The sequence below is a fragment of the Scleropages formosus genome, chromosome 5, assembly GCF_900964775.1.
Source record: "Scleropages formosus chromosome 5, fSclFor1.1, whole genome shotgun sequence".
In the NCBI taxonomy this organism is placed as follows: domain Eukaryota; kingdom Metazoa; phylum Chordata; class Actinopteri; order Osteoglossiformes; family Osteoglossidae; genus Scleropages; species Scleropages formosus.
The window spans coordinates 2,917,859-2,940,885 of record NC_041810.1 but is presented as its reverse complement, the minus strand read 5'-3'; the positions used below and the strand labels follow the sequence as shown (position 1 = coordinate 2,940,885).

The following is a 23,027-nucleotide window of genomic DNA, read 5'->3' as shown; positions in this document are numbered from 1 at the left end:
CTGTATGAATTCAGGGAGAGTACTTTGCTGAAGGATGGTACAACGGTAGAAAGGGTTTGAACCCAGGTCCTTCAAGTTCAAGGAGGCACTACATCACCTGATGCCCCACATTTGTTGAGTTATATTGTGTACTTTCCAGATCAGCAGACCGACATAACCGAAACTCGGCCAGTGAAAGCAATTACTTGGGGGAAAAAAGTGTGGCTATTTCTCTCACATGAGCTTATAAATTATGCTCTTATTTCTGCTTAAATTTTAGAGGACTTAGAATATTATGATGTTGATGGCAACAAGTGGCTGAGCTTTAAATTCTAATCACAGCTCAGTTGGACAAGTAATGTGTTGGCACAAAAGAAATGATAACCACTTGTTTATATTGTACTACTCAATGTTAAAATAGTTTGTCCTTTGGAGCTGTAAGTTGAACCCCAGTTCATGAACATGTTGTAGTGAATAGTTCTGTTTGCGTTAGACATGTTCCTCTGGATTGGAAAGTACGTTAAGTTGTGGTTCAGCCGCAGGTTAGCAGTGCGTAGCAGCAGTCATGCTGAACTGCCAGGACTCTGAAATGCTGCATTACAGGATTTCTTTGTGCTACAGTTGCGTGACCGATCAGCACCACTTTATTTGTGGAGGAAAGTTGACCGTGGTGGCTGGCACAAGGAAGCAAATTGTGTCCTTGTTCCTTATATGTTACTTAGCACAGTATTTATACACATAAACTGTGAGTTTGCATAGGATAAGGGTGTTTCATTTATTATCTCAGTTCATGTTTTATGGGTAATGGTGTGTGTATTTATGTCTTTGTAACATAAAATAAAATCATGTTTTTTCATTACATTTTTTCATTGCAGTGTTGAAACAGGTTTTTGCTGTGTTGTATAAATAGATTGGTTGGCTGGGATACATCTTATTTAAAACCTGGCATAATAAGAATGAGTGGTTACAGATTTGTTCTTCAAGGAAATATCAAAATGCTTTTTGGGTTTCTTCCCTTTTTGTTTATAATAACCAGAATGCCTTTAAAACGCTTTTTAGGTTACTTCCTTTTTTGTTTATAATAACCAGAATGCCCTTTAAGGCTGTCTGTGCCCATCTCATTATTCTACATCACAGGCAGCCGCCTTTATCTGGTACCTCGATCTGCAGAAAGGGCCTTGCTGCGAAGCCTCGGACCCGGAGCGTCCGTGAGCCCAGGCCTGGGCCCCCGCAGCCCATCAGCTCAGGGTGAACGCCCCCCACACAGACCAAGAACTAAGCTTGGACCCTGAGAACCCATACCCCCACCTTATCTTGTTTGTTTGATGGAGTTTTCAAACGCAAACATTTTCTTTAGATGCACTGCGAAAATACGCACAGATAAAAATCAATTGCGACTAATTGCCGCGAGATAGGCGCCTTTTTTATTTCCACCAAAACACCACACGGGCCCCGGCTGCTGCTGCTGCTGCTGCTGCTTTGCTAGCGCCGCCTGGACGCTTTCTTCTTGGCTCCGTTTGAAGTGCAGATGAAACGATCTGCTTTCTTCAGGACAAAATAAAATGCGATTTTGGGCTTTAAACAAATACGAACCTGGTAACAATTGAAATACAGTACAGTAATTTTACCTTGATGCGATCGATTTAATGACTTCTCCCTCCCTTTTCGGCATTTCTGTGGATGGGGAGGGCCTCTGTGTCTTCGGTCCAGCTTGGGAAGCAGTCTCTGAACAGTTTGACCTCTTGGCTGAACACGTTCATGGACTGGCGGTTTCCCAGTGCAGAGTGAAGGTGGGCCAAAGATCCCTGGTGGCTCTGTGGGGGCCATGTTGCTTCGAAGCCCTAGAGACTCCCTGGCGAATCCCCTCGCTCAACTGTTTGAAGGGATCATTGGCAGCGCTCAAGCGCTTTCTTTTTAAAGAAACTGCTTAACGACATAATTACTGCAGACTTTGAAGTAAAACTTAATTTGGTGCAGGGAGTTTGAATCAACTTTTTGGAGGGAAGCCGTTTCATGGGTGTTTAAATTGCGCCAAGCAGCTTGTGTTCATTTTTTGGTGTTATTGTTGGTTAGGAATTCATAACGTGGTCACTGTGGGGTTAGGAAATAGTTGGGAGCAAGAGGGAATGTAAGGCTTGTTTCTTAAATCGTACCTGTTTTTGTTTATTGCAACAGTTTTAATTGATTAACGACGACAAAGCAGCACTAGGATACAGGAATGATACTTCAGGGGGTTGCGAATACATGCATACATACACACACGATGCAAAAAAAGGACACAGGTTACTTTTTATTTATTTCAGAGAGGTGATCAAGTAGTTAATAAAGTTCCACAAGTGTGTCTGGATGTTCCAGAAGTCATCTGAATTATGATTCATATCAAATCTTAATTTTTCTATCAGGCATTTTCTATGTAATACTTGGATCCGCTGCATATTTATAGAGGGATGTTGTGGTGTAGAGCTTGACAATAAAATACATTTTGTGGCCAGGTGTGTCAGATATATCTTTTGGGTCAATGTGTGGGTCTGCGATCACTTAACTTGCTGCTGGACATGTGGAATTATATACGGGTTTGACGCTTCCGTCGTTGATGGCCTGGGAACGTGCGGCCTGCGTTGTCCTGTCACTTGCTCAATGTACTTGTGAGCGCCTTTACAAAGTTTGGCATGAGCAGAAGATGTCTGTTAAGGCTCCTGGAGCTCAGTCATGCACCGCCAGAGGAATCGGGTGACCCTGGCACCAGAGTTCTTTGGGGAAAAATGTGTCACGAGCCGAGAAGTACAGCCATCGTAGCCCCGCCCACAAACCGAACCTCAGTCTTGCTGGGGCCTTCTTAACTGATGTTTGCTGGCTGCCTACACACACACACACACACACACACACAAACTCCTTGTGCCTCTAAATCCAAGCCCTATGTTATGTCTGTGAAATCATAACAAGGGGCTGGAGCAGTGCATGCAAAGGTGTGTAACCATAATGCCTAAGGTAAACACCTGGGGTAGACCTGAAGATGGAAGAGCAGAATGACAGAAACTTTTGTTTATACCCTGTGGCGTGCGTCTTTAACGTATTTTCACCCTAGGGAAACTGGATACAATGAACGTGTTATAGCTAAAGATAGCTACGCCCCCCTGAATAAGAAATAGTGAGTAAGAAATTTGGTAGCTTTTTTGAAGAGAAAAGGCAAAACCTAAAACTGCTGCTTGCATTTACGGGGAGTGAAAGATTTTTAGGCTGATGCGATGTTGAGAGGAAATTAGGCAGAATTTGAAAAGCGTTTGCGAAATGTAAAAATGTAACTAACTTTGTGAATTGTGAAGGAATTATTTACAGCTTAACCGTTAAAGTGTATTGGTGCTCTAAACTTTTGACTTGATACTCTTCGGAATAAAAAAGGCTTATTGGCAGGTTAATTCATTTGTTTCCTCAAACAGTACAGTGTGTCCAGATTAATTCGACTAGCGTCTGTAGCAGACCACTTCAAACCAGTCATCGGTAGTATTTCCAGCTCATGTCTGGTGTTCTGGAGAGTTGCTGAGCAATAAAAATATGACAAACGCTGCATATGGTTATCCGTTAAATCCCAGTAATTTGTATTGAATAGAAGTTTAGAGGCAATGTATTTTTCAGTCCTTTTAAATTAGTTTTAATGTACCTTGAAGTTAATAATGTTTGGTCTTGCAGGATATTTTATTTATTATAGCTATAAGAAAGATTTTATTAAAACTACTTTGAGAATAAATTGAGGTATATCTGTGATTATGCTTTTATTGTTCCTATGGTAATAAAACAAACTGAATGCGACCGGATTCTGACGCATGCTCGTATTGTTTCAAGTAGAGTAAACGATAATAAAAGTCCTGTGACCGACTGGCATCCAGTGTTACCTGCCTCACACGCTGTGTGTCCAGGACAGTCTTTGGAACACAGTGAGCCTTTCATAGTATGAGTAGGATAAAAAATAAATCGTACAGCTTCTTTTTAATTCATTATAGCTGTATGAGTTTTTGCAGAGCCTAGCTTGTGAATAAATCAAGACACGTTTCTGTAGTAATTGTGATGTTGTGTTTGGATTGACAAACATACAGAATTATGAACAGATTTCTGGCCCCAGTTGTGTTTGTTATCTGGGGACTAGGTGTATGTACACTGTCTCCATGGGAGTCTTCAATAGGTCGTACCTTTTTAGAAAAAGGTAATAATTGATTTATGTCTCAGATGCTTTCTGGTTTGCAGAGGGTGGAAGTTTTGGATGAGCTCATTTGATCCCTCATGTAGTGCTCAGGGCTTCTCCCATTCAGCTTATTTAATTTTTACAATTTTGGCTTTTTTTTGCTCGTTTCTTACATGCCTTGCAGTTTTCCCCTGACTCGTAGGATGCTGGGAGTTTTGTCTGCAGATCTACAGTTTGATTAAAAAAAAAAAAAAAAAAAAAGGAAAACTAGTCTTTATCGGACCGCTGGAGCGTGAAAGTCCATGTTTATTTTCTAAGATGGCCTGGCCGTTTTGAGAGCCGTAGCTCTCGCCTGGCTGCTGGATAATTCTGCCCCCACCCCCCCTCCTGGATAACATATTTACAGGGCAAAGGATAGGTGTTCATAAAGCACGCATGTAGACATAACTGTGAAGGGCTGCACTTGGGGGCTTCAGCTCCATGCTGGAGAGGGAGAGCTGAAGGGTTTCTGCCCATTCCCAATGAGTTCAAGAATTTAAATGAATCTGGAATAGAAGAAACATAAAGAATTTTACTGCGTTGAAGGAACTCAACTCTTGTTCACCTAAAGATTGTAGAATTGTGGGGTACAGCTAGTGTACCCTAATGGAAATGGTACTTAGCCTGATGTGTTACTGATGTTTGTCTCATTTGTAAATGTGTTACAAAAAAAAGAAAAACAGGTCAAAGCTGAGGGAATGGGTGAAGTGAACCTCTAGCAACTTAATTAAAAACATGTACAATAATAATAATAAACATTTTGGGGCAAGAATTTATTGATCCTTTGTTTTCATGTTGAATGTATTAGTGTTATATACATTTTACCTGAAATGAATTATCTTTCTATTTATATTTTTTCTATTTTAAGGACACTGTAGTAGCTTTCCTTCCCAAAACTTTTTTTCTTCTCAAAAAGTTTCTGTTAATGATGTGTGGTTTATATTTTGTATGTTCTTTTTTAATTTCTCTGAGGCAGCATAATGGGAAGGGAACTATACTAAAATAATCTGAAACAGAAAATCCTTCTGGAGTCTGATGTGAAGAGGAAGGAGCAGCCTGATGCGAATGGAGACGCTGATTCTGGCCACGTTGCCAGTTGTGCGATTTTTATCCAGTTGATTGATCGAAGCGCTCGGCAGGTCAGCGCAGCCCGCCTCACGATTTTTATCTCGTCTGAATGGCCATCCTAACAAGGCTATCCCACAGGTGTTTCATTCAAGGCGCTGCGGCCTGAAAAAGCAACAATATCCGTTCGCCGCCGTTTTGTGGCAGCCATAATTAATGCATATTATTTCTCTAGGCACATCCATTGTGCCTGTGAGGCGGGACTCTGTAGCATGTTCACACGTGCTCCGCGTAATTGGGTCAGGTGGATCTGTCATCGTGGTCTGGCTCTGTTTCGGCTCTCCAGGCAAGGTGTCCAGCTGCCACATTTGCAGTCAACAGAATGTATTAAACATCAGCCCTTATCACGTATATTACGGCTGACAAAATAGCCGAGACCGTCTGGTGTCGACACAGGTAGCGTGTGTGCCTGTGGGTGCGTTGTGGGGGGTCACCTGCTCTTATCACTGTTTGCACTGCAGTAAGACCTTTCTGTCAGTAGAGCGCACCCGTTAGTGATCAGCAGCATGGTGTCTGTGTACCTTCTTTTACCCTATTTCTGTCTACTTGTCCTCCCACCTGCTGGTAGCTCTCCCTCTCCAACAGTGGGTTAGAGGTACATTACATTTACCTGCCACTTTTCTTCAAAGCAACATGCAGACTTAAGCTGTCTGCAATTATTTACCCGTTTACACAGTTAGGTAACTTTTACTGGAGCAGTTCAGGGCAAGTACCTTGCTTAAGGGTACTACAGCAGGGGGTGGGATTCAAACCTGCAACCTGAGTCTGGAGGCAGCAGCTCTAATCACTCCACCACCTGCTGCTGTTATATAATAATTAAAAGCATGTGATGGTTTGGGGAATGATTGAGATCAAATCATATTCATAAGCAAACAGAAGCATGTGTGTATGAGCACTTATGAATGATTTGGTGGACTGATATCCAGTGACACTGACGTCTCTCGGACCAAATTGGGGTAGTTAGTGTAGCATCACCTTCCCCTATGTGAGACTTGACCTACTCGGGTTGATATACCGCCTCCTGCTGTAGTACTCCTGATGAAGGTACTTTCCCTGATTCACTATAGCGAAGAAAAAAAAAAAAAAAAAAAACCCTTGTGTGAAATTGGTGTGATCAGTGTAACTAGCTTACAGGAGAAAAATGGGTAGATAAATGTTATGCAAATGTGGATGGAAGAAAGAAAGGAGGAGAGGCTGACGAATACGCTGCTGAGGTCATGGGATGTTATGGGCGGGGATTCCTTGTGTGTTCCCAAAAAGAGTTTAATTCTGACTGTAGCAGACATAGAGCTTCCTCAAACTCCAGGCTACACATCATTAAGTAATTACAGAGGTCGTTATCGTTAATCAGCCGAGTGGGTTATCGACAGCCTCCTACCAGGGATTGGAATGGCTCTCGCAGCCACGATGGCGCCGCATACGCAGCTGCCCCACCGAAGGCCCCGGCGAGAGAACAGCGGTCCTTATCTCAGCCAATTAATCAGGCGGCTCATATTGCACGACAATTACTCCAGAGCTTGTTCCAGAATAACTTACAGCTCAAAGCTTGCAACCAACCCTTTCTTACCTTTTTCTGCATCCCTTCATTTGATTACATTTACTCCTTTAGCAGACACTTCTCCAAAACAACATGCATCTCGGAGTAAACAAAATACATCAGCAACAGATGAAGACCTTTAGGCACAGACACGTGTTTTTCAAAGTAGTCAGTTTGTCCAATACTACCTGTTTTTGTTGGTACACATAACATGAGTAGCTGCATGTAGAATTGGTAGGAAATACAAAGATGATTGTGAGAAAATGTGTGATGTAAATTTATGGAGCTATTAGGGTCTGAAAGAGATGGGTTTTGAGACCCTTCTTGAATGTTGGAAAGGGTTCAGCAGCTCTGAGGGACAGGTGGAATGAGCCTTAACCTTAAATCTGAAGTTTTTGTTATACACAGGTGGGAATTGCCCTCATTCTGCTCACAGTGTTAGATGGAATTACTAACCCACCCAGATTTGTCCAGCTGAGCTGCCGTATTTTCACACCAAGGCCATTGGACGTCGGGATATCACAACTCTTTAACTTGCTTCTGCTGGGGAACTTACTGGATTTGAGTTTAGACACTGACTGACCCCCACTCAAAACCATGTTCTAACAAAAAAACATGATTTTATTGGACACCGTTGCATTCTGTATACATACACACGAATGCATCTGATTTCCAAAAAGTAGTTGAACTTGTTTATATGGTCTCTGTGGAGTTGCTTAGGAGTTATAGAATATAGTACAATTGACTGGAGTTCAGTTTTCCAAATAATGGGGGGCCTTGTGGTCACAGCCGTTGCCTTTGGACCTGAAGGACCCTTTTTTTTTTTTTTTTTTTTTTTTTTTTTTCTTTTTTCTTTTTAACCCCCCCGCAGTAACATGCTTGATCGAGTTACTTAACCTGACTTGATACAGTAAGAATTACCCAGCTGTGTAAATAGGTGAATGGATATGTAAATAGCCATCTCTGTAAGTTGCTTTGAAGAAAAGTGTCAATTAAGCAAATAACTGTAAACAGAATAATCATTTTTAGTCTCTTGTAATGTCTGTACCTTTTCCAGTGTTGGTAATTATGCCATCTGCATAATCAGATCTGGGACACACAAATCCACCCCAACCTTACGTTTAAGGCACATGTTTCAAATGCCCGGCTGTGAACTTTTAATTGCACTAGTCCTTGTTGTGGATGAGCTATGAAATCCATTTAATAAAACCGAGAGAAAATGGCATAATGAACTCAGTAAATATTTGTTCTTTTGCAGGGATTTTGCCTCGGTTCTGGTTTATATCTTTGCGTTTCCGTGCGCCGGTGGCGGGATTTTCTGCTAGGGGCCCTGAAGAAGTACCGATCCATCACAGACCGGCGCGCTGCCATTACTGACACATCTCTGCCTTTCCCGTCGTCTCAGTGCTCAGAAATGTCATTCTTATCTTTCCATTTTAATTACTTCGCAATGTGTGCCTAAGCTCATTTTCTTTTTAAAACCCATTTAGTTTTTGTGTTTATCTTGTTCCGCTTTTTTCTTTTTCTCTTTTTTTATTTCTGTAATTGACACATTCAATTAGGACCTGTAAGCAAATCTGAACTGTCGTAGCTCTCACATGCAGGCTTTTTGGGCAGGGGAGCTGCTGGGGGTCTGTATTAAAGTAGAAAAATTATGAAAAAACCTTTCTGAGTAAATAAATGCATCTTTGGTATTTTTTTTCCTGCCTTTTCCCTTTGATTAGAGTATTCCATGTTTGTGAATAAACATGTCTGTAATCACCCACAGTGTAATATCTCTCTCCCCATGCAGAGGGATGTGGTGCCAGTTCGGTGGGGCCTCCTCTTGCTCTTGCACTCTGAAACGCGAATGTCACCTACACAATTCGTGTTTGACACGGAAGAAAAGAAAAGCCTGTAAAATGCAAACTCCCCTGATGGCCGCCGTACAAATTAAATGTCAGGATGTAAAACGTTGACAGTCTCATTTGCTCTTAGCAGGCGGCTGAACCCGTATCCTTAAATAAAATTCTTATTACGCCATGCAGTAATCATAACGGCACAAAGGCCCATGATTAACGACGGCAATTTATTGTATCAGAGTTGAAAGGGAGAGCGAAGACAACGCAAAGACATCGTAGTTATCATAATTCATATCATAAATAACACTACAGAGCCAATCACAAGGCTCCGCTGATGTCAACCCAAATAACCTTTGATAACAATTACCACAGAATGCAGTCACAGAGCCCTTAAGTCACAATGTTATCTTATAGCTTTTCTATAGTTATGGAATACAGCGGTATTACCATATAGATTAGACTATTTATAATGGGGAATGTCATTTTGGGTCTTCCTTGCTTTAAGAAGTGTTTTTAATGTTTCCATTGGTGAAGAGGTGGGGGAAGGTGGGGAGGGGTCGAGGGACAGACATTACTGGGTGGCCTTTATTGTGACTGGATCATGGGGTTCTGCTGTACCAAAGCACGTTTTTAGGTGCCTATGCTCCATCTTCAGATGGTACACTGATGGATATGGGTGTATGTATACTTCCATACTGTTTGAGGGCTATAAAGCATGGCCTTGGTGAAGGTAGTGGTCTCTGTTTTTGTCCCTTGATAATGGTCTTCATCTGTAATTCAACTCAGATGAAGCCTTTTAAAAATGGTCAACTTTCCATATATTTTTGTCAAATTGGACCTTTGGTTCATTTCTTTATACCAGCAGTTGGACAAGGTGTTAGATGTGTGTATGAACACTTAACTGCATTCCTCTGTTGTTCTTTTCAACAAACAAAGAAAGGGAATAGAAATGTATTTTTGGCTCCACAAGAATATTCTCTGTGTTTACGAGGAACTGACTGATTTATTTTTTCATTGCAAACATGGCTTAAAAAAGCAAAAATGGTTAGTAAACGCATCGGTTGTATTTATATAAACTCACTGGTAAGAAATTATAATGACAGTGACTATGATATGACTGAAGATTCTCCAGGAAGAATCTGATGGGTCTCACCAAGTCACGATTGTTACCATGTCATTCTGTGTTTATTTTACAACCTGTGCTCCATCTCAACTAAGGAGCTATTCAGACCCACTCTGTTGTACTACGAACTTGTACTTATTCCAGAGTGTGTTGCTTCTGTAATTTATTTGTAACTAACTTATTTTCTCTTTTATATTTGCAGAGGAAGAGGAGCAGGTTCTTGCAGATATGGGCACCTCAGCTGAGGCTATGCAAGTTGCCTTGGATGAAGCAGAAGCCAACATGGAGGAGGAAGAGGCAGTCAATGATGAGAATTACCTCGGTAAAAGGCACTTAGACAGCCCTGACTCCTTGGACCTCATGCCTGCCATGAAGAGGTCCCGTCTGCCTGGTTTCAAGTCAACAGACAGCCCAGAGTGGGGAATAGAGCCCCGTGAGCCACTTAGCTCTCTGAACCCTCAGCGCGTTCCCCAAACTGCGCTGCCTTATACCCATTCCCACGACAGCTCCAGCTCGCTGTCTTTCTCGCTCGAACCAGCAGGGCTTTCTCCAGCATCCAAGACACAGCCACCTGCTATGAGGCTGGCTGAATTCACGTCATCCTCCACACCACACCGGAAGCCCAAGGTTAACTCACCTGGTAAACCAAAATTGAAATGTCCCAAAGGGGCTAGTCCAGCTCCTGGTTCTGGAGGTCCCATATGTTCACCGAAAGCTCTGCAGAAAGAGAGAAAGAAGTCGCCAGTTCGGACCAAGAGCCCAAAGAGCCCTAAGAGTCCCAAGACGGGCTCCACAAAGGTGTTCAGCCCACCTGTGAAAGTGGAGACACAGCTGAGACCACCCACAACCATGCTAAGTGAGAAGATGGCAAAAGAGAATCCCCTCCAACATCAAAGCCCAACTCCAGCTCCAGAGCCAGACAAACCTCTCCCAGAAACGCCACATGAAACCCTGGAGCCCCATGACAACACCATTGATGACTCCATTGACGCGGTTATTGAAAGAGCACGTGCAGAGAATGGACCCGACCCATTTGCTTTTGCCTCAGGCTCCGAGTCCGAGAGCGACACGTTCTCGAGTCCGAGGAGACTGACCATTTCGGAACCGACAACACCCAAGCTGCTTGTCAACACAAACAACTTTTCCAAGGATGCATTGGTGCCTGTACCTCCGAGTACTGGCGTTGTTGCTGGCATCCCCAATTCTTGGACAATGGACGATTCCATCAATGAGGTCCTACGGAAAGTAAATCAAGGGGGTTCCTCAGGCACACCGCCAAATCCCACATACTTGTCCTCACCTTCAGCCTCACCACCGACCCCCCAACCTCTGCTCAAGGTGTATGAGGAGAGAAACAAGCTGGCTGCTTCAACAGATATCAGAAAGAAACTGAAAAAGGAACTCAAGGCCAAAATCAAGAAGAAAGAGAAAGATAAGATAAAAGAAAAGGATAAAGACCGTGACAAGGGTAAGAGCAAAGAGAAGAACAGGGAGAAGAACAGGCACAAGGACAAGGAGTTTGGTAAGGAATCCAAGTTGCCTTGGAAGGACCTTCCCATCAAGGAGGATGAGCAGCGGGATCTCTTTAAGCCCCATGAGTTCAATGAGCTTGTCCCTGCCAAGGTGAAACCCAAAGAGAGCGGCGGCTCAAGGAAGGAGAAGGACAAGCACAAGGACAAAAAGAAAGATAAAGAGAAGAGCAGGAAGGATAAGGAGAAGAGAGACAAGTCTAAAGACAAGGCCAAGGAGGACCGGCAGAAGTCGTCTGCAGCCTCGCTTCTACTTGACCTGAAGGAGGCACCACTGTTCAGCCCTGCAGCATGTCTGCGCCTCCCGCCCATGCTTCCCATCGCTATCCCTGACATGCAGTTCCTTGACAAGGACAAGGGCAAGGAGAAAGAGAAGAAGAAAGACAAAAAAGAGAAAAAGAAAAAGAAAGAGAAGGAGAAGTCGAAGGAGAAGGAGAAAGAGGAAAAGAAGAAAGAGCGGGACAAGGAGAAGGACAAGAGGGAGAAGGAGAAACAACCAAAGCAGGAGAAAGTAAGTGTGTGTTGGTGCATAATGTCCAAACTGTCCAAAATGTATTTCAGAAGAAATGAGAGATATATAGAATGTGCGGTCCCAAAAAGTATACATACCGAAACAGTAAAACTGATCCTGTTTGTGCAATGTGTTCTATGGTGGCATTTTAAAAAATGTTAAATTTTGTGCACATCTACAGAAGCATAAAAGTCATTTGGATGTCTCAGAAAGGCATGTGGTTTACATATTATTTATATTCCTTTCAAAGGAGTATATATATATACACACACACACACATACAACACACACACACACACACATACACACATATATACACATATATTTATGGGCAGTCACAGAAAGTTGATGTCAGACTGATCAGTGGAGGGAAGCCCTTCTCTCGCACTTCTCAAAGCAGTGGAAATAACTTTTGGAATGCTGTTCAGATCTGCTCTTGGCATACAGAGCGGGTTTTAATTGGCTGTTTAAATTTGCCGTTGTGCCGGGCGCTGGAGCCCGGAGCCGGCTGCAGCGTCTCCACTCAGCCGTGTCAGTAAGACACTCAGGAGAGCGCCGGCTATCAGCATGTGTAAATCAGACACACATTAATGCAGCCAGACTTGCTCTTGCCTCCGCAAGTTGGCTTCCACTGTTTACTCGTGTCCGTCTACCTCCCCACATGCGTGCGCCCACACTTGTGCCCCACACAAGAGTTGCTTTTCGTGTCTCCAAGGTCCCCCAATCTTCGTCGTCCTGTTAAACAACAAAATGTGTGTGTGATGTTTGTACAGTACATAATATCATTTGGAATTGATTTGCATTGCGAAGTTAAAATACCCTGCACACCTCTCTCTCTCTTTCTTGCTTCTGCCAGTAAGGAGAATTCTGAAAGTGATTTAATTTTCCCCCCCCACCTTCTGTGTCCTCTTCCTAAATCTTTTGATCACTTTAATTTTTTGCAAGGCTGCTTTGCCGGTTTCCTCTGGGAGGGGTGCTGGGGAGTAGAAAAAGGAACTAGAGGGTTAAGGCTTTATCAGCAAGTGCCTAGAGGTATGTGGCAAAGGAGCTAAATCCCGAGAGATTAGCAGAGACATGCAGCACACGGCAGTAAGGGGCTTACGCGACCGCTTGTATTAGTTCAGGTGAAAGGAGTATTGCTTTTACATAAAACTGGACAAATCCCCCCGACAATGTATTTCCCGTCAGGGTACAATGGAATCTACTATCTCTGGATTTCACCCCCTGTCCTGTGGGGTTCACTGAGCCCTAGAATCTAAGTGCAGTTCCCAAGCAGACCACGTACAGATAAGGTTTGTGCCGCAATATTTGTTCATTTATTCTCAAAATCATTTTTCTCCCTCTTCCTCATTTTTGGTTATAATGCAGCTTGGTGTAAATGGACTTCCGGGGGTTAGTTTTGCCGTCCAAATTAAATAAAAATCCTGAACCACACAATTTCCGCTTTGCTTTAATGTAGACATAACTGGAGTGATTCCTCTGCAATATAATTTTCAAATTTAGTACTTACTGTACGTCTCTGTGAGGATTAGATTAATTTCAGGCTTGACCTATGTGTTAAGTGGCAGATGTTTCGTCATTGTGAGGTATTGATAATTTTTTTTAGAATTAGCTGAGGTGCACCTTCATTTGGAGCAGATGAAAAAGATTTACCAGGTGGGGCACTGCGTCTTTATTTAAGTCTTTACTTTCTTTGTCGTTTTACATTTGCTGCACGGAGAGAGAGGGTGTGCGGCAGTTCATTCACGGCCTTACAGTCTGCCGTACCTTTATGTTCATTATGTATCGGTTAAAAAGAAGTGTCACAAAAACCTTCCTAAATATATTCATTTCAGCCCTTTTTTCCTTCTTACCGTTTCAGGATGTAAGTTAGTTAAAAGGGCAGATCAAGGAAAAAGTACCGTACATCAATTCGTGACTTAATTATTAAATTAAGGCAAAGCAGTCTATAGTATCAGCAAAGTGTTTCCTTTTTGGGGGGAAAAAAAAGTCTCTTTGAATGAGGAGGGCGCGTTGAGATAGAGTGTAGGTTAAGTAGGAAGCAGGAGTTTCGGATGGCTCCGGTCGTTTAGTTGTTAAAGGCTAATTAGCATAAGCAGATAGCAGTATCTGTCCGTGCCATTGCCTTGACCCTAAGCATCTCCAGGCTCAGAAGAATGCTTATCGAGCAGGTACAGGGCCTTCCTTCTACCTGGCACTGGAGGACACTGTGTGGGTGTGTGTCGGAACCTCTCCTGCAACTGACCGCTGGTGACGAGCTCCAGGTTTGGGTCCATGTGGGCTGTGTCTACATTCTAGTTAAATGGAATCGTTACCGACGCATCCAGATGAACCAGTTTTCTCCCAGTTGGAACTCGGAGGTCCTGTGGTACACAATAAAATCAAGAGCTGTCAGTGTCATCCGCTTTCCCTCCAAAAGGTGCTTATGTCTGTTTTGCATTATGAAAATATTTCAGATTTATTGAATAAGGGTACAGATGGGAACTTTATTAATCCCCAAGGAAACTGCATGAGCACACTTTACAAAAACTTGTGGCAGTATAGCAATATAGTGACAAAGACATTGGAATTGCCCTGGAACTAAATAATCACATTTAGAGAAGTATCTTCTCCTTCCACCCCCCCGGGGCATAGGCTGCCAACAAGGGTTCTCCAGGCGTCCCTAAGAGCTGAGATGACATGAAGTTTCCTTGTTGACGTTTCTGTAGCCGGCAAGGTTTTTTACGATGTTGGGTAGCTAGCCCCCAACCCTCCTTTCTCAGCCGGGCTGGAAACTGTCCATGGTGGAGTTAAACAAGTGTATAAGAATAGAAAAATAAAAAATAAAAGGAATGAATAAATTAATTAAACTTTGAACCCTAACTGAAAGTTTCACTAGTTTGCAGCAGTGCACTATATACAACATGCATACATAGTGACTAAACATAAATAATTAGATGGGTAGAAATAATAAGAAAAAAGAAGTAGAACTGATGTAGAGCACCACTGGACGATAAGCGGTCAGTCTCACCCGACATTGAGAGGACTTCTGGAGACCAGAAACCTGAGTTTTTTTTCGCAACCCACTACGTCAACAAATTTAACGTCTGTATCATGAAGCTTTTATTGATTCTGACGTATTGGTAAAAGTGATGTAGCATTTCTGAACAGATAGTTACAGTCAGACTTCTGGTCCCAAAAGTGTTTCTAAGTTGATTACCTGGTGTATATTGTTTCCTAAAAGGTCATATTACTGTGTGAGATGAGTAGTCCTGCAGTGTTCACAGGTCAAAGGCTTTGACGATGTGATGCAGCATGCCAAGATGTCCCCTGTCTTTGTTCCAAGTCGACCCCAACATCATTCACAGTACTGCAGACCAGCATAACATGGTGAAGTGTCCTCTCTTCTGTTACTCTCCAGGTAAAGGTAGAACCTCCAGCAGCTGCTCAGTCCCCAGTCATTCCCCGACTCACTCTGCGTGTTGGAGCTGGACAGGACAAAATGTGAGTACCGCGAGACCCGAGTTCCACCCCTCGGTCCACGTGTATGTGTGCATCTACGTGTATGTGTATTTCCGAAGAATTTCTGTTCAAATATTCAGCAGATCCTTTTCTGCAAAGTGACGTACAATAATAATTTACTGTTTAGCTGACACCGTTTCCTAATTTTACTTTCAGCATTAGGTACACTACAATAAAGTACTTACAGTCTCTCTCAACTATACAGTACAGCAATGTAACACACACACACACACACACACTTAGTACAAGCAATTTTGAGTCACAAGTTCACCTGAAAAACACATCTTCGGATTGTAGGAGGAAACCCACATGAACACGGGGGGGGGGGGGTGGGTGGTAACTTGAGGATTTATTCGCGGTGGGGGACATTTATACTTATATTATGTGTGTTTTGGTGTTTTTAGTTTTTTTATCAGTAATTACCATATATGTCCATCAACCTAGGCAACAATATGAGCACACTGTGGGCAATTTGGAGTCACCATTACACCTGAAACACGTGTCTTTGGACTGTGAATGGAAATCGGGGGACCCAGAGGAAGCCTGTGCTTTATGTGTTTTGTACCTAACAGCTATGAAGGAGCTGAAGGAGCACAGTTGGACAGTCACACAGGTCTATAGAGTAATTGATGGTATTGGCTTAGCCTCCTCTGCCATCGTGTCCCCGGCTACCTGGTGAAGTGACGTACAAATAGGAAAATAAGTAGGTAAAAAGTAACGGGTGGTGGAGGACTAACTTATGAAGATTTCAGGAGCTTGAGAGGGGGAAAGGGTCCAGAAGAGATGAGTTCTGAGACCCTTCATGAATGCTGGGAGGGATTTAGCAGCTCTGAGGGAGGGAGGGAGCTCATTCCACTATGTCGGCACCAAACCTGAGAACTGGTGGGCTTTTGATTTTGGACCCCTTGTGACTGGGATAAGCAGGCGGCCATAGGTGGAGGAGCACAGCACTATTGCTGGAGTGCAGGAAGTAATCAGTTTTTCATAGATTAGTCTTTACTTTTTACCCTCCTGGCATTGCAGAGTCATCAGCAAAGTGGTCCCTACCCAAGAGGTAAAGACCCCGGCACCAAAGACTCCAGCTGCCAAAGCTGTACCTGCCATTCGGCCTCGGACACCACCTTCTGTGCCCATTCTGGTCCCAGTTCCCCCGGTGCCAGCCCCGACACCACTGCACCCGCTTCCTGTCGCTCCCCCAGCAGCCACCCCTGCACCACTGCCACCGCCCTCCCCCACCCTGCCGGCAACTGTGTTCTCCAAGACGCCCGTACGCAGCGTGGTGACAGAGACTGTGAGCACCTACGTGGTGAGTTTCTGCCCTTCCCTCCCCATATGACAAGGTACATACTCTGGTTAGACTTATCTGAACTGGACATGCCTGTCAGGTGTCAGCCATAAGCCCCGTTACCGCAGTCTCAGCAACCTTTTTTCTTTAATGTAAAATGTTAAGCTTTTTCACATGTGAAAATGTGCCGTGTATGACATATATGATTTACGACGACTTTGAATTAAGGCGGCCATCTCATTAACCTCATTGTTATTTTTGAGTCTCAGCATTTGGTCATAACATCTAACAACAACCACTTCATCTGCTGTATGGTAAAATTGGTTGGTTGCGCAGTTTCAAGTCACCATATATCTTATTGACTTAGTGCGTCTATCAGTGACTGCATTTTATTTACAAAAATACTGATTTATTTACAGAATCCTTCTCTTATGATTCCATTCAGGTTACTTTTTAGTTTAATAGCTAGCATTCAAAAACGTAAGTATTCTAGTGGTACGGAAGAGAAACGGCAAAAGAAAACAGATTAAGAAATGAAAGTGAAAATAATAGTGCAGCATGAAAATATTATTGTAATATTATAATGTAAGAAAAATTTTGTAATGTATATTATTCTGTATTGGTGTTTTTTTTAACATGAATAATGTATGAAATTAGTTGAAATATAACAAAGCCCGTTGCACAACATAGTATCCATGCATGTTGATTGTTTAATCAACCAATATATCCTTTTGGTTTATATAATACAGTATAAGGAGGTTTGCAACTTATAATAACATTGATTTAAAATGTGGTCATTGGAATGTAACCCCATTGTAAGTTGAGGACTACCTCTAAAATTAATTTACTCACCAGTATGTTGTCAGAGTTAATAGACTATATGTCTGTTTGTGGTTGAAAATGTTGATAAAGCAGGGAAGTTTCTCATGTCCTGCTTTACTGTGTGTGTTCCTGATCCCAAGATTCGAGATGAGTGGGGGAATCAAATTTGGATATGCCCTGGGTGCAACAAGCCGGACGACGGAAGTCCAATGATTGGATGCGACGACTGCGATGACTGGTATCACTGGTAAGAGTCTGATCGTGCTGGTTCTGCTCACCAAGCATCATTGCCACCAACTCAGTTCAGAATGTCCCCTTCCCTGCGTGCATGTTCTCCTGGCTCAGCTGTCCGTTTCCAGCAGGTTCGCCTTAGATTGTCAAGTTCATGACATTCATTGCATGTTGCTAAGAACCATTGAGTCAATATTGACTTGTTGACCACCAGACTGTCCTGTCTTTCCCTTGTATCCTTAGTGTTGAAAGGGTTGTGTCCACTGTCGCTCTGATTGAGTCCATCTATCTGGTTGTTTTTATTGATATTTAATATTGAAATGTTATATGTGTAACATGAAGCACAAATGTGTCTACAGGTGGGCCTCGAGTTACAACATAATGTGAATTACAACCACCTAGACTTAAGACGGTTGTCCCATGAACCTTATATTATTTTCCAATCTCAGTGTTTGGTCATAACATCTGAGGATAACTCCTCCATCTCCTGCATGATAACATCAGCTGGCTGCACTGCAGCGATTGCGTTTTGCTTACAAAACTTTTCATTTTTGATTCCGTTGAAGTTATTTTTTATCAAAAATGACATGCAAGTGAAAAGTAAGTGTTCATTATCCATTAATTACGATTAAATTAAATGTAGAGTTTATTAAATCAATGTACAGTGTGAACACTTGTTCATAATTACCTGTTCAGTATTTCACGTTATAATTACTGTAATGTCTCTATTATTCTGTTAGTATTATTTTAACATGAATTATGTGTGAAATTAGTGAAAAAATAAGTAATTCCTCTAATACAATGCAACATTCATGCATGTTAATTGTTTATATATCCTTACAGTTCATATAATAGAGCATAAGAGGATTTTGTACTTACGACAAGGTCATCAGAACCAAATCCCATCTTAAATCAAGGAACCCCTGTATTTAACAGGCAATGTGAAGGTCACTTCTAAGTTTTCCAAGTTTGCATTGTGCTTCAGCACTTTTGGATTGCTTAGCAGTCATTGATGTTTTCCTTTGGATGACCCTTTTCAACTGAGGGGGTAGAGAGGTCATTTGGAAACAAAACCCTTTTAATTATACAATTTAGAGAGAAATATTCAGATTCTCTGCCAGGAGGTGGTCCTTCGGGGAGTGAGCTGTTGAGTCGAGACAGCATTGCATTTTTCCCTCTGCGTAGAAGTGCTTTTTTAGTTGCTTTGGGAGAATCCTGACATATGTCTGCTAGATCAGGCTAGCTTTTAGTCTTTAACAACGTCTGTTTACAGTTCAGAAAGGGTTTTTTCACCATTGGGGATAGCTGGTTGCATGAGCCTAAAGCTGATCCCACAGGTTTGGTGTCATTTTAAAGCCTGAGAAGATTACAAGTCTCACTTTCAGACGTAACAGCATTCCTGAAAGCATCGCCGAGTCTGTACATCAGAATTTTAAATTAATACAACAGCTCAACAGTCACCGTGTGTTTGTTTGCTCAACTAATTTAATGTAGACTCTTTTGAGACTTGAGGAGGTCCTGGTTGAACCCTGTATAACCGTGTATAACCTTAGCAATGAACCCCCACACACTTGCGGATTAAACCCTACTGCTCAACACAAGCGTTTATGGTTTGGTTTTACAATCGTGATCCATAACAGAAGAAAACAGCCCTGCTTTGATGTGGTAACGGACCTACTTTCTGAAGGACATAAACTTTAATAGTGGCTTTCATCTCTCAACTGCTCTCAACTATTGGTTCGCTTGTCTTTTTATAATGTTCATTGTCAAATTGGTGCTGGTCTGCATCGTGTCTTACTTTATCTCACTGGGATACTCAAGCAAAGGCCATTAGGCCAAATTGTTACAAGGCTACTTATCTGGCTGACCTGAAGGGGATGGAGCTCAACTGAAATCATCTGTTGTTCCACTTTGTAGAACATTTACATTTATTCATTTAGCAGATGCCTTTCTCCAAAGCAGCATACAGCTCAGTAAACAAATGTGTGTTTCATCTGCTGGTGAAGAGTTACGGATTCAGCCATGTACACAAGTAGCTGCATATAGAATTGATAAAACAGACGGAGGTGATTCTCACAAATGGCGTGACGCAAGTTTATGGAGAAGATCAGGAGAGAAGTAGCTCTGAAAAAATATGGGTTTGAAACTCTTCTTGAATGTTGAGAGGGATTCAGCAGCTCTGAGGAACAGAGGGACCGCATTCCATCACATGGAAGCCAAAACTGTTTAGAGGAGCCATTATTTCCTCTGACCCTCCCATAACAAATTCACTAAGGTTATTTTTGTAAAATAAATTCTTTCTGATTGCAATTAAATATGCGCTTATGTACTCTAGAATGTTAGCTAGCTGTAGTACAGTAAATGCAAAGCTATTCTTCACCTTCTGGACCTGTTAAACCCAATAATAATCTGATATCATGAATAAAATGTGTCATCTTTATGGCCCAAAAAAGCCATAATGAAAGTTTTCAAAATAATTCAATTTAGACTGGCTGATGGTAACCACAAGGGAACAGTTCTGACGCATTGCTCTTTTAAGTAATTTAAACAAGTAATTTTCCCGATATGTTGAAATCCCAGTGTTTTTATACCCTTTTACTCCAAGTATCGTGCTTGTTGATAGCATATTTCCTGGTAAGCAGAGCAGTGCACATTCATGTGTGTTCGTGTGTGTGTAGCGCTGTCAAGGGAACAGTGAGTGACAGGTGAAAGCAGGCCGTGGGAGAGGTGTGCTGTTTGACAAAAAATGTGTGTCAAGCAGGAGTGTAAGTGTGGAGGAAAACAGCCAAGATGTAGCATGGGTGCACTTGGCACGGCAGGCCTTGCGTCTTCCCTGTACGCTCACACACTGCAGTGGACCAGTCTGTCTGAATGCCCACATCACCGTGTGTGTTTGTATAGCCTTGTCAGACATATTTCATTGACTGTTGTCTTGCCCTCTCTCTCCGATTCTGTTCTTTGTCTCCGAAAACCCTGTCCTGCACCCTTCAGGCCCTGCGTCGGGCTCCTGGCTGCACCCCCTGAGGATGTCCAATGGTTCTGTGTCAAGTGCGAGAGCAAGAGCAAGAAGAAGGACAAGGACAAGAAGCATAAAAAGAGGAAACACAGAGCGCACTGACGGCTCCTCTGAATGCAGCTGGACAGCTGTGCTTCACTGGTTCCCGAGCAAACGCCCCGGTCCTCGAAGACACGGTCTCTCCTTGCACTTTTACGCATCTGCGTTTTTGTTCTGTTACAACAGAATACACCGAGAACTGATGCCAGACACATGACTGTAATACACATTCTTCTGTAACTGGTCATGAACAGTCACCGTATGTACAGATTACAGCATTTGTTGTGTATATAAATGTAGATAAGAATTTTCAAGCCAAGCGTATGGTTTTCTTATGAGTTTCACCTGATTTATAACTCACATTCATTTTTTAAAGTAATGATTTTCTGTATTTATTGTTTTTTGTTTGTACTTTTTTTGCTTTTCCTTACGTCTGTTTCGTAACTATACAGTAGCCCTTCTTACTGTATATATTTTATTTGGCTGGTTTTGTCTTGTTGAAGATTTACTTCAATGTGTATTCAGACCTCATGAAAATCCTCAGTGCTGTGAACAAAAACATGCCTTTTTAATTAACAGAACGCCATTATGGTTGTCTATGAAACTCCATTTGTTTGTGAACACAGTTAAATTGTTCTGTTTTGCCAATCGAAAAGAAATGTGCTGAATTCTGCTGCTGTTGACCCAGACAACCTGTGTCTAATATTTATTTCTTTGATCACCTGTTTTTTTTTTTTTTTTTTTTCTTTTCTCCCAGAAGACAAATAATGTAAACAAACTTGTTTCTTGGAAAGGAAGTTTTTTTTTTTTTTTGAAAGGTTAACAAGAAAGTGGTCAGGGCATATTAAGCCTGAAATCACCCTGAAATAATTCATATTTGGGACCGAGAGTTTACCAGTATTTGATTTTAAATTTTAATAACTTTTGTCATATTTCAGAAAAAGGGGGATAGAGGAAGCTTGTGAGAAATAAACTGCAACTGCTGTAATTTTGATTTTTGACTGTGTCAGCCATTTATTCTCCTTTAATCCTTCATTAATACAATGCAGTGGGGAAGGAACTAGACCAAATACTGGAGCATGCTGGTTTCACTTTTCGAGGAGCATTATTGTTGTGATAATTATCCTACATATACATGCAGATACCCAGCAACAAACATGAGAAAATGTTAAATCAATGCAATTGTTGTTTAACAGCATTTCCAGCAGGGGTCTTAGTAATTGGAACTGCCACCTTGCATTCAGTCAGCCCATATAAACAAGGGATAATAAGCTCATATGTTATTACGTTCTTTAAATACTTTTAGTTTCATGTGTGTTTTACATACAGGTGGTCTCTGATTTACGATGGTTCAACTTACAATTTTCTTGACTTTACGATGGTGATCTGTCGATAGGCATTCAGTAGACATCGTACTTAGAATTTTGATTTTCTTCCCGGGAAAGCGATATGCGGAGCGATACTCTCTCGTGATGCTGGACAGCGGCAGTGATCCGCATCTCCCACTCTGCCACGCAGAGGTGTGTATTAGGTGTATTAAATGCATTTTCGACTTATGATATTTTCAATTTATGATGGGCTTCAGGGAACGTAACCCCATCGTAAATCGGAGACCACCTGTATTAGAACCGTGCAACATGTTTGCACCATGTAGACCAGAGCTACGCTACTTTTTGCAGGCCACACACCCCTTTAAGAATCTGAATGAAAGCTAAGGACCCCTCCTAGCATAAATATTTATTGCACTGTAAATTGATTACCTTCATACAGACTTATGTCATACATAATAATACTATAGTAATAGTTTCAGATATTTTGGCCACTTACCCTAAATTGCGCCATTAAAATCATCCAACTGTATAAATGGGGAAATAACTGTAGGTACCTTAACATCATAAGTCGCTTTGGAGGAAAGTGTCAGCTAAGTGAATAAATGTAAATGTGTGTTTCGCTGCTCTGCGGTATAGATGTGTGAATGACTGCAGATAGTTTACTGTTGTGTGTCTAACAGTGCAAGTCACATTGAATAAAGGTGTGTATGTTTTTAAAGAGTTCCACAGAAAACCTTTATGAACAGCTATATCGGACCGGGAATTTTAGATGTGGTATAGATTCACGGAAACTCCTGTCACTGGCCATATTATGGAACAAACTGAGTTCAGCAGTGCTCTGTGCGAGCACAGTACGTGCTGTTACGTTTGTTATGCCGTGTATCGGTGCTGTGTTTGGCGTGCAGAGCTGAAGTTTGCATGGAGACAAACATACCCTCTGT

The 23,027-nt window shown here is 42.1% G+C and overlaps 1 protein-coding gene across 1 annotated transcript in view; it reads left to right on the top strand.

Annotated features, from left to right (window-relative positions):
• Positions 1–20,818, top strand: part of LOC108926666 (transcription initiation factor TFIID subunit 3-like) — a 40,508-nt gene extending 19,690 nt beyond the window's left edge. The window contains exons 3-8 of the mRNA XM_018739513.2: positions 10,024–11,709; positions 14,160–14,251; positions 15,262–15,344; positions 16,386–16,668; positions 17,610–17,716; positions 20,692–20,818. Of these exons, the coding sequence (XP_018595029.2) occupies positions 10,024–11,709; positions 14,160–14,251; positions 15,262–15,344; positions 16,386–16,668; positions 17,610–17,716; positions 20,692–20,818 (2,378 nt within the window). The remainder of the gene's footprint in view (positions 1–10,023; positions 11,710–14,159; positions 14,252–15,261; positions 15,345–16,385; positions 16,669–17,609; positions 17,717–20,691) is intronic.
• The last annotated feature ends 2,209 nt before the right edge of the window (positions 20,819–23,027 follow it).